Source organism: Plectrocnemia conspersa, unplaced genomic scaffold, assembly GCF_051122295.1.
Source record: "Plectrocnemia conspersa isolate PC_06_02 unplaced genomic scaffold, ASM5112229v1 ptg000006l, whole genome shotgun sequence".
In the NCBI taxonomy this organism is placed as follows: Eukaryota; Metazoa; Arthropoda; class Insecta; order Trichoptera; family Polycentropodidae; genus Plectrocnemia; species Plectrocnemia conspersa.
In genome coordinates, this window is record NW_028277170.1 from 879848 (window position 1) to 894033 (window position 14186).

Genomic DNA, 14186 nt, shown 5'->3' on the forward strand with positions numbered 1-14186 from the left:
AGATATTTTTAGCATTTCTAATGGCTTGATTTAAAAATAAAAAAATTGACATGTGTAACACCGATAAATAATTAATAACGATTTGTTGAAACCCATATCAAATGTATTGAGCGCACGTTGATGTGAAAGAGTCTCAAAGTGTCAAAAGCACTCGGAAAAAGTGCCCAAATTATTTTGCCTGATTCACCTGTCCAAATGTATTAATCGAACGATGGAATACTTGCTAGTAAGACTTTATAAAAATAATGTTTAGAACGGTGTTTTTTTATTATTATTTAGATAAGTGTTAATCTTTATTTTATTTCATAACAATTATTTTTATATAAATATATATATATATATATATATATATATATATATATATATATATATATATATATATATATATATAAATATAAATCAATGTAGTGTTGAGCGCCGACTAACATACGGTCGACATAAATCTTTAAGTGTAACTTTTAAGTTTCGCTGAAAGCTCTAGGGTTGCAATTTTGATAAGCTATTGTACAGACAACCTTCTATTTCTGTAAAGGATCTATTTCTGTTGCACGTTACAATCCTATCAAGAAAAGAAACGTTCCTTTTGCGTGAAACAAACTTCATAACAGAATTTTTTGTGAGGCACCCGTTTTTATTTTTTTTATTAGTTTTGTAAAAACTCTCAATTATTTTATTTCCAGTGCTTCTGGATTTTTAAAAGCATTTTTATAAAAGTATTGCTTTATTAACAAGCAGTATCTACTATTTTACAACGCATTTTTAAATATATAAAATGCTTTTATTAGCTTAATATTATTGATTTTTTTTTAATAATGATATATTAAATATATGAAGGATTTCAAAACGTTTTTCTCACGCGCAATTCTCGTTCCAAATGTGGAATAAGTTCAAATCGAGCACTTTGCCCTTTTACGGATTGATACTGGTAAACAACATGTATCGAGTAACATAGGCGCCTTGACCTCTTCTTCTGATTCAGGTCTCAATTTCACTACGATAATTAACGCCGCACGCAAATTATCAATTAAATCTAGTCACATTGTTTAAATTTGCCTAATGGAAGAGGCGACGCTTGCGCAATATCATATTTGCGAAAACCGCACGAATAAAAGGTCGTAAGCTCCACAAAGATTCATACATAGTTTTTTTTTAATTAATTAATTTAACAAAAATATATAAGCGTTTGTGTATGTATGTTTTCAATACACACAAACATAAATATAATGTATTAATATAATATTTGTAGTACGTAAAGAATCGATCGAGTTGAACGTTGTCTGTAAGTACATTGCGTCGCAGACAATACACATTTATATAATATTGTAAACAAAACTGTCTTTAATTCAAAAGCTCTATTTGTGATTAAAATCAAATGTGTATTGTAATAAATTATAAATTCTTAGATACGCGGTATATTAATAGACTGTTGCACTATTTTATATAAACATATTATCTATGGTTTAAAATAATAGTATCAAGTTTTCTTAATTTTATCGCCAGTTGATGTGCTATACCAGTGGTATCAAACTCATAAGAAAACAGTCCGCTTAATTCAGACACTAAAACTTGCAAAAAATGTATTCATCTTTTTAAAAAAAATATGAATTTTGAATTTTTTTAAATAAATTCATAAAAAATGGTTAAAACATTTTATTTTACGTCACAATTTGAAATTAAAAAAATGTGTTAAAACAAATTATATTTTTTGCTAAAAACTACATATAACATTTTTTTTTTCTAAAAATAATTTAATCAATATCAGGGTGTAACTTGTTTAATTAAATGCTTATATATTAATCTCGACATATGTGAAGCCTTATTAGTCTTTAAAAATAATAATAATTGTTCACTATATACTGGCGCGTACGGTGAGATACTTTTCCTTTCGCTCGCTCGCGTGTTAAGTGACGAGAGTGAGTGAGAGATAAGGGCGTGCGTTCAGCACGCCCTTATCTCTCACTCACTCTCGTCACTTAACACGCGAGCGAGCGAAAGGGAAAGTATCTCACCGTACGCGCCTGTTATATATGCTGCAAACATACACGTTTTAATACAAAGTCGTGACAAGTAAAAATTTTTTAGCACTATGTTGCACTGAATTTTTATAAATTTAAAAGTAAATGTAATAGTAAATAATAAAAATAAGTTTTCACATATTCTGATTAATTCAAATCGTATTTTAAATTTAAAAAAACAGCTCATATATATTTTAAGCATTTTTGCTTAATTTCCATCAAAAATATAACTATCATTATTTATTTCATGTAGGGGAATGAATTTAATAAAATTTATTGTAAATGCTTTAATGTAGTCCCAAATAAATGGGACAACTTTGTTAGGAATAGAAGTCGTATTCAATTTTGTTCTCATTGATTTAAGTCTTAAAAACGTTACTTTATTTTCAAATAAACTTAAGCACATGTTTTATTTGCATTACTTTGAAATGCAACACTTTCTAATGCCAAGCCCCAAAATAAAATTCTACTTTCTGATGTCAAAATCGCAAAATCAAATTTGATTTTGGAGCTTTGTTTCGTATATTTCTACACACACTAGTTTTAGAATTATATATTATTAAAAACTTCCAAGCTATTTAGAATCATCTTTGCATTTTTTCTTATCATGCAGAGAAACAATATAAAACAGTTCTTTAGTCACAGTAATATTTTCAACGCAGAAATAAATACAGCTACTTGTTTTAGTCCAGTAATATCTGCAATTAAAAAAGTCGGAGTATTGTAATTTTAATTTAAGATATTTACCTATTTATATTAGCTGCAATTTTATTGATTCTCTCTGCAATTCAATTTTTTTTTGGTTAAATATTTACCTTTTCTTGAAAAAGTAATTAAGCAATTTTTAGCATACATTGATTAAGAAAATATTTATCACTTTTAAAAGCTTATCCATATGTTTCGATATAATAATACTGGCTTTTATTGTATTTATTGTTATTTTTTTAATATAAATTATTGTTACTAAAAAACAGATCTTAGTTTTTTTCTGTATATATGTCTTATTTAGATTGATATTTTCCGCTTAATGCCGTTTTGACTTATATTTCTCTGTAACTAACGGATTAGGGTTTTAACCTTTTGTATTCTTTCATTATTATTTATGTTGTTATTTATTTATTATTATTTGATACTGCATTTATAGTAAATAATAATAATAATAAAATCAGCTGTTTTATTACTTTTATTGCTTTGGTTTATTTTACTACTTTTTTGTATTAGTGTGTTTTAATAATTTATTTTAACACTTTCCTATTATTATATTTTGTTAATTTATTTTACATTTTTATTATATATACAGCTTTCAATATTTTTTACAAAATTATTATAAAATATTTTTTTATGGTAATTTCATAAAAAATCATTTACAATAATTTAAATTTAAAAAAAATATTATATTAATATAATGTCTTAAATTTATTTTTGCTCAGTTATATATGTAAATATATAACAATTAAATTATATTTAAATATATAACTATCTGGCGTATCTCAAAACAGTGAAAGATCGACCGCCGTACATGTACGGCGATACGTAACAATACAAAACACTGACATTATGTCAACCAATTAAAGCAAAAAATTCACTTTAATAACTCGCATCTTGGCTGTAAAATTATCTATTTAAATTGTATTTTAAAGACATTTTATTTCTGTAAAAAAACATGTTAAAATTAAATTATTTTTTATTAAAAATATTTTTCAATTTAAATTTAATGTTAATGTGGTGGGACTATTTATCTGGAATTTGAAACAATACCATTTCAAAATTTTCCTATTTTTATAACATGCTAAAAATACTTAACTATTAAAACGGTTTCATTTTTATACTTATGCATTAAAAAGATAGGGTCCATTTTAAATGCTTAAAAATATGCTTGCTTTCAATAATGCATTAAGTAAATATTTTCCCCTCATATTGTTCGTAATATAAAAACGTTAAGTAGCAACACATGTTATTGACATTTGGGTATTAATATGTAAGCCCGAAATTTCATTGTAATCGAAACTGAACGCTCTATAATTTATTGAAATTTGTTCATCTAATTCTCTGTGTATTAGTAATTTTAAGGTATCTACAATAAAATACATAATAATATATATATTTTTTTTTTTAATCAAAACTTCTCGAGAAAATAAGAAATGAAATGAAAAATACCAAGAAACCATAATGCCTAATTACAATCTGCCCTTTCATTTCAATTTGTCCTTTGTTGGTTATAAGTAATAAAAATGTTTATTTTAGCGAATATATATGTAATAAATAATAATGAGCATTAAATTATATTTATTACATACTTGTATAAATTTTATAAATATAGTATTTTTTTTATTTAATAATTTCAATTGATAGTTTATCATAAACTTCAGGAATATCTTTTTATTTTTATCGGCAATTAATGTGCTAGACTGCCAATTTAGTTCGTCATCTACGAAACCTTTATAAACTTTATAAACACATAGTTCAGATTTAAAATGATATACAAAAACATACTTTAACGTTTTCATAGTTTCAATAACGCATATTTTGTTCCATTGTATTCATAATAAATAAATCACTGAGCGTGCCAAAATACATAACTTACAAACTACGCGCCTTATATGCCATATAATTGACATACGCTTTACAGACAAAATATCGATGTGAGCTTAACCAAAAAATGTTGTTATTTTTAAACAAACACTACACTTTATCGTACAATTCAGGCTACAATTATTTGGGTTATGATAGACGGTTTTAATTATTCCAATAAGCAAATAATTTAATTAACTGCGCGCAATATTCTACACGCGTTGAAATATTTTAATTTTTGTTAACTCTCTTGGTAACTCTCGTATTATATTCAATATAAACATAAATCAATTTAATATGTGCTAACGCATAAATGATATATTATTAAATAAATTCTTAAAGACAATTTTAGCAAATAAAATAATAAAGTAATAAAAAACGTATATATATATATCATATATACACGAATAAATTATTTATAAAGTTTTAAAATTATTGTGGAGATTTTTTTTATAACTTATGATTTTAATTAAGTAATTCTATATTTTTAATATATGAATTGAATTATCTCAACCCGTTTTCTGCCATTCTGTATACATATATATATACAATTTTGTGGTACCTTACCGTAACTCTACTCTAAAATAATTTAATTATCATATATTCACAGCACTTGTATATTTGTATCATTAATTATTCAGACATAACATAATAAATTTATGCCGATCTAATAATAATATAATAATACATATCTTTAAAAATATTATACATTAAATTTAAGTATGGTTATCGAATATATTCGTTTATATTTAACATATAAAAAATACTACTTTTATTGGCAAACGGTACGCAATAATGGTGTTTTATTTTTCCATATAATTCGTTTTATATAAAAAAATATTACAATATAAACAAAAAGATTTGATCACTTATATATTTTATAAATATGAAAACAATTACATAAATAATAGTATATTAAAAAACTTAAAACTTCTGTAAAGACCATATTTAATTTGTTTTGCGAATACTTTAATATATTAAGCAAATTTCATAGGAAAAGCAATAACTGTTTTTTATGGAAAACATTCAAGATTTAATCTTAAAAACGTTATATTTTTTTGCTGTATCACCGTTGTAAAGGTATTTTTAAAGTTTATCGTAGGAATAAATTGCCATTCTCTCAACCATAAAATAAAAAAACAACAATAAAAGTAATATAAAATATCAGAATAAGATATAGGTAATATTTATTTTCTCTTATATATCCAATAAATATGTGGGTATTATAACATTTGCAATAGTTTGACTCAACAATATGCATTAGAAATTAAAAGAACACCAAGAGCTGCACAATAACCACGCTCGAAAACTATTAAGTACATTAAAAAACTTGTTTTTTTTTTAAAGAAAAAAAATAATAATCGATTTATTTTGAATAAGATTACGATTTTTAAATAGGTAATTTTTATTGTAAAGATTGATTTATTGGTTAGATAGAAACTTTCATCAGTATATTCATACACATTTTTTTATGATATATTAGTAAAAAAAAAAGTAACCTGATATTTATTTAACTTACAGTTACTAATATAAAAAAATGTTTAAAAAGCAGAATAAAAAAATATAAATATATTATCTGATAAATTTGTAAAAATTCACTAAGGCAATTATATATTATCAAAATGGCAATAGTATTTATAATAGAAATGAAGAATAGCAAACAAACTAACCAGTACAACATAACCTTACTAAAGCTTAAAAACTGATCTAGTAGAAAACATTTTTTTTATAGATAAACTATAATGAAAAATTATTTATTTATTTTTTGTAACTCTAGGACTTTCATACAATGTGAAACTTTTAAAAAAACTTTTATAAAGCGGTGATTTTATTTTTAAATTGGATTTCTTTACAAAATTTTTGATAGAATAAAGCATTATAAAGTTATTTAAAATCATTATTAAAATAACAATTATTTTTATGGCTATTAATTTCATGCATTTCCATTTCCAGTTATACTTATAAATAATAGAGAAAAAAAAATAAAAAACGTTTACTAAACAAACAAAAAGCAACTGGCACCGAATCGGACGGAAGAAGACAAATTGTAAAACATCGCCTCTTTTTATACCGACATATAAAAAGAATCCAAGATTTCAGTTGACCGCTACTTTTTCTCGTAATTCTCCAGAGCACAATCACAATAGGACCCGTGGCGTTTGAATTTGCGAAAGGAATATATATATATATACACACACACATATACACACAAACACACACACACACATAAATATAATATATATATTGGAATCTCGGGATCACGATATAAACTTACCTTTCTGTATTTCGACTGTGATGTTTCAGTCATGGTCATTTCAGTCATTTTTATTTAAAATTGAATTTCTATATCATCACGATCTAACTTCGTATTGAGCATCTGACGTTTCGAAGCGTCGATAAAAATTCAAAACAAATGAAAGTCACAAATTTATATTGAAAAAGTCGAAACACGACCTTCACTAGCAGAGCATTAGACATTGTCATAAGAAACCGCATGGAATTGATACCAGGCGTTGAAATCGAATATCTGATCCGACGGCAGAGATACTTAGAACGTGTGTTGTGCAATTTTTGATATTACTTCTGGGGTTAGATATAAAATTATTAAAACAAACTGCACCATAATCTTTATCGAACGCGTTCGATAGTGATTGGTGATGTGATCTTGTATTACATTTTGATACCGATAATTCGAGACAACAATGCTATTTAGGAGCCAATTGCGTTAGTATTTAGCTTCACCTCTAACCATCCCATTGTGAAAGTTTAAAAGTGGCAGCACGTTGATCTACCGTGCGATAAATACAAAAGGATTATAAGCAATTATTCACATTTTTTTGAGCCTATTAAATAAATTGATTGTTTTGAAAAGTTTGCGTGTTCTTGGGTGTTCTAAAATGCCGATTTAACTATTGCTTTGTTAAGCTTAATTTTTGTCAAATGAGACAATTTATTTTTACAAACTTAATATATAATTTATGCACATAATTATTAACCCTACAGTTTTAAGCATAAATTGTATTTTTGTAACAAATATTTAAATATTGCATTTATTTTTATTTATATTTAAAATTATTATTTTTTCGGATTAGAATTATCAATGTGAACAGAATTTTTAATAAACACCTTTGGAGTAAAAATAGAAAGAGCTTTTTAATTGAATTTTTAAATATTTAACTAAAACTATGTATCAAGTCATACTCGTGTACACCTAGTCACGGATCGGCGGCGATCACGCGAGGTTCATTACTAAATGAAGTTAATAGGTGACGACACGTTCCCTTTATAATCAATATTAACACTCTTTCAGCTCCATTAAATATAAATTCGGAGCATATAGTTGGAGCGAATCTCCCAAACAGTCTCGCGACTAGTGAATTGTTAACGGGCTAGCTGCATGGATCGATTGATTATATTACGGAACGGCACGGAATGAGAAGCAGCAAGTAGACCTTGGTCAGAAATGCTAAAAGTTTCTTAAGTCAATTCACAGCATCTGTACAAAGGTTAGCTGAGCGCTAAATTGAAAGAGACATGCGACATTAAAGCGATGGTCGCTTTGGGATAGATAGTCCAGTTCTGTGCGGACCACCTGCGAAATAGTGCGAGGCTCTAGATATGGCAGGATCCAGCAGACACAGCTCGTACAACTGCTTGGCTAGCTGGGACAGCTATGATCGCATTCCAAGGTATATATTGGTGTATTAAAACTTTATTAAAATATACATGTACTTTCAAAAAATGTTATTTTTGGGATCCATCTCAGCAACTGTGAGTGTCCAGATGATATATATCAATACTATCCAACAGTTGTAAATATTGATAAATATTTATTACTATGTATATGGTATTTCTATACATGATAACTGCCTTAGTTTTAAGCATATATCCATAAAAAAAATTAAATGACATCTTTTATAAAACTGGGCTTATACTATTGAGCAAAAATATTTTTTTTGGAAAAATACTATTTTTTTCAACCCATCTTTTTAATATGTAATACATTGATTATTAAACAGTTATTTTAAATGTCTCGACAATTAAAGGGTTTTACCTAAATTATTGCTTATTTATATTGTATATACAATTTAACGCAAAACTCTTAATTTAATTTTGATGATACATAGTACATATTTTTAAATGAAAAATTAAAGTTTGCTGTTATAAAATTACTACAATTTTTTTTATTTGTTATACTTATTTTATATATAACATTTTTTCCAATAATATAAAATTAATTTATTTGATTTAAATGTAAAGCTACATACTATTCTATCATATGTATTTTTTAGTTCATAAATATTTTATTAGAAGATAATTTTTATAGATATGATTTGCGCAAAATAAATGAAAAATAAATAAAAGCTTAGTAAACTATTTTCAACAGTTTTTTTTAATATTCATTACCAGGAATTTCAATTAATCTTGAGTTTCTTTGCATTTTGCTCTGAATTATTATATATATATATTTGAATATTTTTTTTATTTTTTTGACACAGTTTATATTTTTTGCTATTTTCATCCGTTTTCTTATTAATTTTATTTTTATAAAAATCAGTTGTTATTTATACAATTTTTTGTAGTACATTTACTGCATGTCTTTTTAAGTTTAATTAAATATTTGTGTGCAAATCATTTCCAAAGAAAACAAATTATATTTATTATATCGCAATATCTTTAAACATTATTTTTGTGATTAGTTTGCTAAGATTTATACACCTTTTTTATAAATGTGATCAATGTAATTTTGCTCTAATTTTAACTTTCATTGTTGAAGAAAACTATTATTAACCAAAAAATACACATTTTAGATCAGTCTGTAACTAATATTTTTTTGTAACAAATATTTTTTTCTCTATAAAAAAACCGCTAAGAAATGTATTGTAACAACTAAAAATTTGTATACTTTAAATAAAAATTCAGCAATATCAAAAATAATGATTATTTTCAGTTTTTCAAGGAAAAATATGAAAAAATAAATTTTTATTTATAGAAATAACGCTATAATTGTAATGATTTTTTCAGTTTTGTATTAAAAAATATAAACCATATATTATTAAAATTAAATATAAAAATAATATAGTAATTAAATTTGTTTAATAGATCTTATAAAATCATTTGCATAAACTTTGATTAAGTAATTTTTATTGATTTAGTCAAAACAAAAGTATTGAAAAACGATTGAAAAAATCTTTATGATACCATTAATTTGTAATTTAAAATATACGTTAGCTATCTAATCTTTGCGGCAAAAATCTGATAATTATAGGACTTTTCTCTTTATTTTAAAACTACATTTAAATAAATGATTTTTTTTGTGAATTTAGTCAAAGTATGAAAGATCAATCGATTAAATTTAATAAACGTGAATTATATACGTGGCAATAAAATTTAAATAATAATAGAAAAATACTGAAATATGCAGCTAAAAATTCATTGCATAACATAACAAACAATTTTTATTTTTTATTAGACTTAAAAGTAAAAATAAATATATATAGTAAACTATGTCACAGTTTATTATACGCGTATATTTATAACCATCCTGTATTATTTGACTGATCGTTTTATGGTGAAAAATAAATATATTTCTGGATCAATATTGCACGAGGCTATATGATATATATAATTAGCTTTGCACGTCATGTTTATATGAAAATACTTTGAAATAATTAAAAAACTTCACTACGTACATAGTATAAATGGTGTTGTATAATTTTATCATTAAAAAATATTTTTATTATATGATTTTATTATGATTGTATGGTTTCATTAGTATCATATCATAATACGTATTATAAAAATATGTTTTTAAATATACAACATATCATAATTCTTCAATCTCATTTAAATTTACAAATCATGTTATTAGAATAATTATAGCACTAGCACAAATCTCATTGCTCTTATATTAAATTGTATGCTGCATGTTATTGTTGATTCGCTGTTCGTAATAATTGGAATATATGGACCAATTGTGATAGACACTGACCCACATTTCTTTCACAATTAGATCTAAACTACTTAAAGAATTTTATTATTAATACTTGAAAGTGCATTTACATATTAGATTATGTTTTTCAATGAAATATTTTATAATACAAACACGTTTTAGTCATTTATTTTTTTAATAATTATATTAAAAACATTTAACTAAGTAAATTGATTATCAAGTCAATATAATCTTAAAAATATACGTATTAGATCAATATAAAATAATTTTTAATAGAATCAGAATTTAATAAATATTGTTGATGCGTGTTTTTTTAATAAATATACTAATCGATTTATGTCTTTTCAATATATTATTAAATCTGTCTTATATTTTTTAGTAAACATTTATAGCTGATTAATGTCAGTGTAATCTTATGTTTATGATTAAATTATTTTATACACGTAGTAATATTTATTAGCGTTGAATATAAAAAATAGTGACTAGATGAGAGAATTTAATCAAGTGCTCTATTGTAATTTAGAGAAGTCTTGGTACGAATATCAAGGTTCTTAAAAATAAAATAAAATTTCATAATAAAAGTCAGTTTATTATCAAATATTTTATTTGAATATCTTTTTAAAATTTATTACATAAATAGGACATTTTTTTACGAATTTCGTCAATTCTGAAAAGTCTGTATGTATATATTTCATAATTATTATAATATATCACATTTGTGAAATCTGTACTTTGTCAAATAAGCAAGGGGCTATTTTACTCTGTCTGCTTTTGATGAAAATTACAGACCTGTGTAGCAATCACCGAGTCTATGTAACGAGACCCATACACACACAAACATAGCCGACAAAGTAAAACTAATAATTGTCGCGAAGCTCTCTCGTGTGTTCCTTATCGAGTGACACATAAAATGGGACACACTTTTTGAATAATCGATACTCGCCAGTGTAGCTTTTGGAAATTCAACAGGTGGCAAATAATAGCGTGTTATGTCGCTGTTGCTACAAACATTACATAATTTTTTACTGAATTAAAAAAAATGCGATTACCTATGTAATTTTATTAACATTTTTTTTAATATCTGGATTGTTAGTTGTTGAATTCTATATCACAAATGTAGCAGTTTTTTATAATCAATTTCTCTATGAAGATTTTATATAGCTCGGTTAAATTTTTCATGCAATTTAAAACTTTAATAACATAACACTTTTATCAACATTTGTAGTAAGCAATACATTTTTTCATCTAAAAATAAACAAGATTTTAACGCAGTCTTAAAATGTCATTTTTTACTTGTAGCGTTTTTATTGCACTCAATTTAAAGTGTTATATTTTTCAATTACGCTAAATTAGTAAAGGCACAACGATACAGTTTTACTGTATTTTACTGACATATATCTGTATCATTGATATCATGAACTATGCATAAATAAATACTTCGTTATATGAATACTACGTTATAGGGGACTAGACACCCATACAAAATTTGAGGTTTGGTTCTATCAACTGAATTTTGTGAATTTAATAAAATCAGCAAATAATACTTTTTACCCCGTTTTTATTAGTTTGTAAACAGGAGCATGTGCCCTATGTTCTTATTGCGACTTGATTATGTAAATGTCAGGGAAGTCAAACGCCACAGTTTTTGAAGTTATTTTTTAAAATGCAAAAGCCTGCAACGAATGAATAATAAAAAGTTAATATAAATTATCAAACTTTTTCTACAGTATGTTTTATTTTAAAATATTATTAAAAAACTTAATTATTATATCAAAATCAAATATTAATTTTGATCTATGAGGGTTTATTTGATTATAAATACACCCATACCTCGCTTTACGGCCTAGATACGTTCCACGAAACTTGGCCGCTAAGCGAAAAGCCGTATAACGAATCAATTATTCTAATACAAATTCATACAAATTCAATATGATCGGTTCCATGTTTGTTAAAAATGTAACATGGTTTATCATTTAAAATGAATTTTATCTTTTTATTTCATTTAAATCAAAAATACATACCTAACAACAAGTACATACATTTGTACATAAAATAATAACAGACTCCAAAAACCAACAATAATCCATAAACAAAAATGAAACAACTTCATGTTACATAAAATATGTGTATGAATACATACATAATTTTTTTTAAAATGGCTTTAATCTGAAGACGATAAAGAAATGGTAACCTTCAGATCACTGTCGTTCTCATTTTTCGCTGGTAAGGATGGGCCTGACTTAAAAAATTGCCCAACGATGTTTGTCTTGCCTTTTTGTCTCTTTCGTTCTTCAGTGATTAATAACAGCTAATGGCTGAGTTAATTCCTCGAGAAACTTTAGCACTACGTTCGACGTCAGGATCGTTTTCAAGGAAGATGTGTATTCCTTGTTCGAAATAGGAAAAGCTTTTGACAATTTTTTTGATGTTAGCTGTTTGAATACAACAGGCTCTGTCTCTTCATCAAATGCCGGTTCTGCTTGCAATTGAATGAGTTCCTTATATGAAAGGGGTTCCCTATCAGCTTCAAGTAGATCAAGCAGATCACGTTCGTTCAAACCTTCAAAGCCGAGATCATGTGCTAGATCCAAAATGTTTTGCCTAATTTCAGGAAGGCAATTAACTTCCGCATCAGTACTTTTTACACATTCTAGCCATATTTTTTTCCAAACATGGTTCATTGTTGTTAATTTTAATTCCTTCCATGATTCACTGATGTTGTCAACAGCATCCTTGATGTTATAGTTTTTCCAAAATGTTTTAATTGAAGATTTACCATCGGTTTCCCTTATAAGTTGTCGGAAAGTTCGGCGTAGGTAATATGCCTTAAAAGTGGCTATTGCACCCTGATCCATTAGTTGGATCAAAGCTGTTGTATTTTTCGGAAGGTACTCAATCATGACATTTTCAGATAGTTCGGATAAATTAGTAGGATACCCTGGTGCAGTATCCAAAATTAGCAAAGCCTTGTTGCTTAAGTTATAGTCTCGCAAATATTTTTTCACTTCTGTGCAAAAGGGATTTTTGAACCAATCCTCTAAAGTAGCTTTAGTCATCCAAGCTTTCTTGTTGGATCTCCATATGACGGGTAATTGATTTTTATTTAGTCCTTTAAGAGGCCTTGGATTTTTGGACAAATATATTAAAAGTGGTTTTAGCTTAAAATCACCCGCGGCATTTGCACCAAGTAGCAAAGTTAATCGTTCTTTAGACACCTTATAACCAGGCGCAGATTTTTCGGTTTTTGAAATGTACGTGCAATAAGGCATTCGCTACCAATAAAGTCCTGTTTCGTCTACGTTCAACACTTGTTCAGGTTTATGATCACCTTTTTTAATAATTCCCTTTAAAATGTTGGGATATTCCTTAGACGCGGCCTCATCGCCGCTAGCTGCTTCACCTTTCATTTTAAAATTATGCAAATTAAATCTATTTTTAAATTTTTTTTAAAATCGACATCGAAAAAAAGTTTTTTTGCCGTTATAGCGAAACATTTTAGGCCGTATATCGAAAACGTGCCTTAATTGAAGAGGGCCGTTATAGCGAAAGGCCGTGTAAAGAGCGGCCGTATAGCGAGGTATGGGTGTAATTGGGTTCTTAGAAAATATATTAGAAAATAAACACTAATTTTGATTGTTCATCCACAA

The 14186-nt window shown here is 26.1% G+C and overlaps 1 protein-coding gene across 9 annotated transcripts in view; it reads left to right on the top strand.

Annotated features, from left to right (window-relative positions):
* Positions 1-14186, top strand: part of SLO2 (slowpoke 2) — a 199073-nt gene that overhangs the window by 139447 nt on the left and 45440 nt on the right. For 2 of the 9 annotated variants that reach the window (XM_088188007.1, XM_088188011.1), the window contains exon 1: positions 7914-8275. The exons of the other annotated variants lie outside the window; for them this stretch is intronic. In XM_088188007.1, coding sequence (XP_088044133.1) covers positions 8205-8275 — 71 coding nt within the window. In that variant the 5' untranslated portion in view covers positions 7914-8204. Of the gene's footprint in view, positions 1-7913; positions 8276-14186 lie in introns of those variants that run through there. 9 annotated transcript variants of the gene reach the window in all.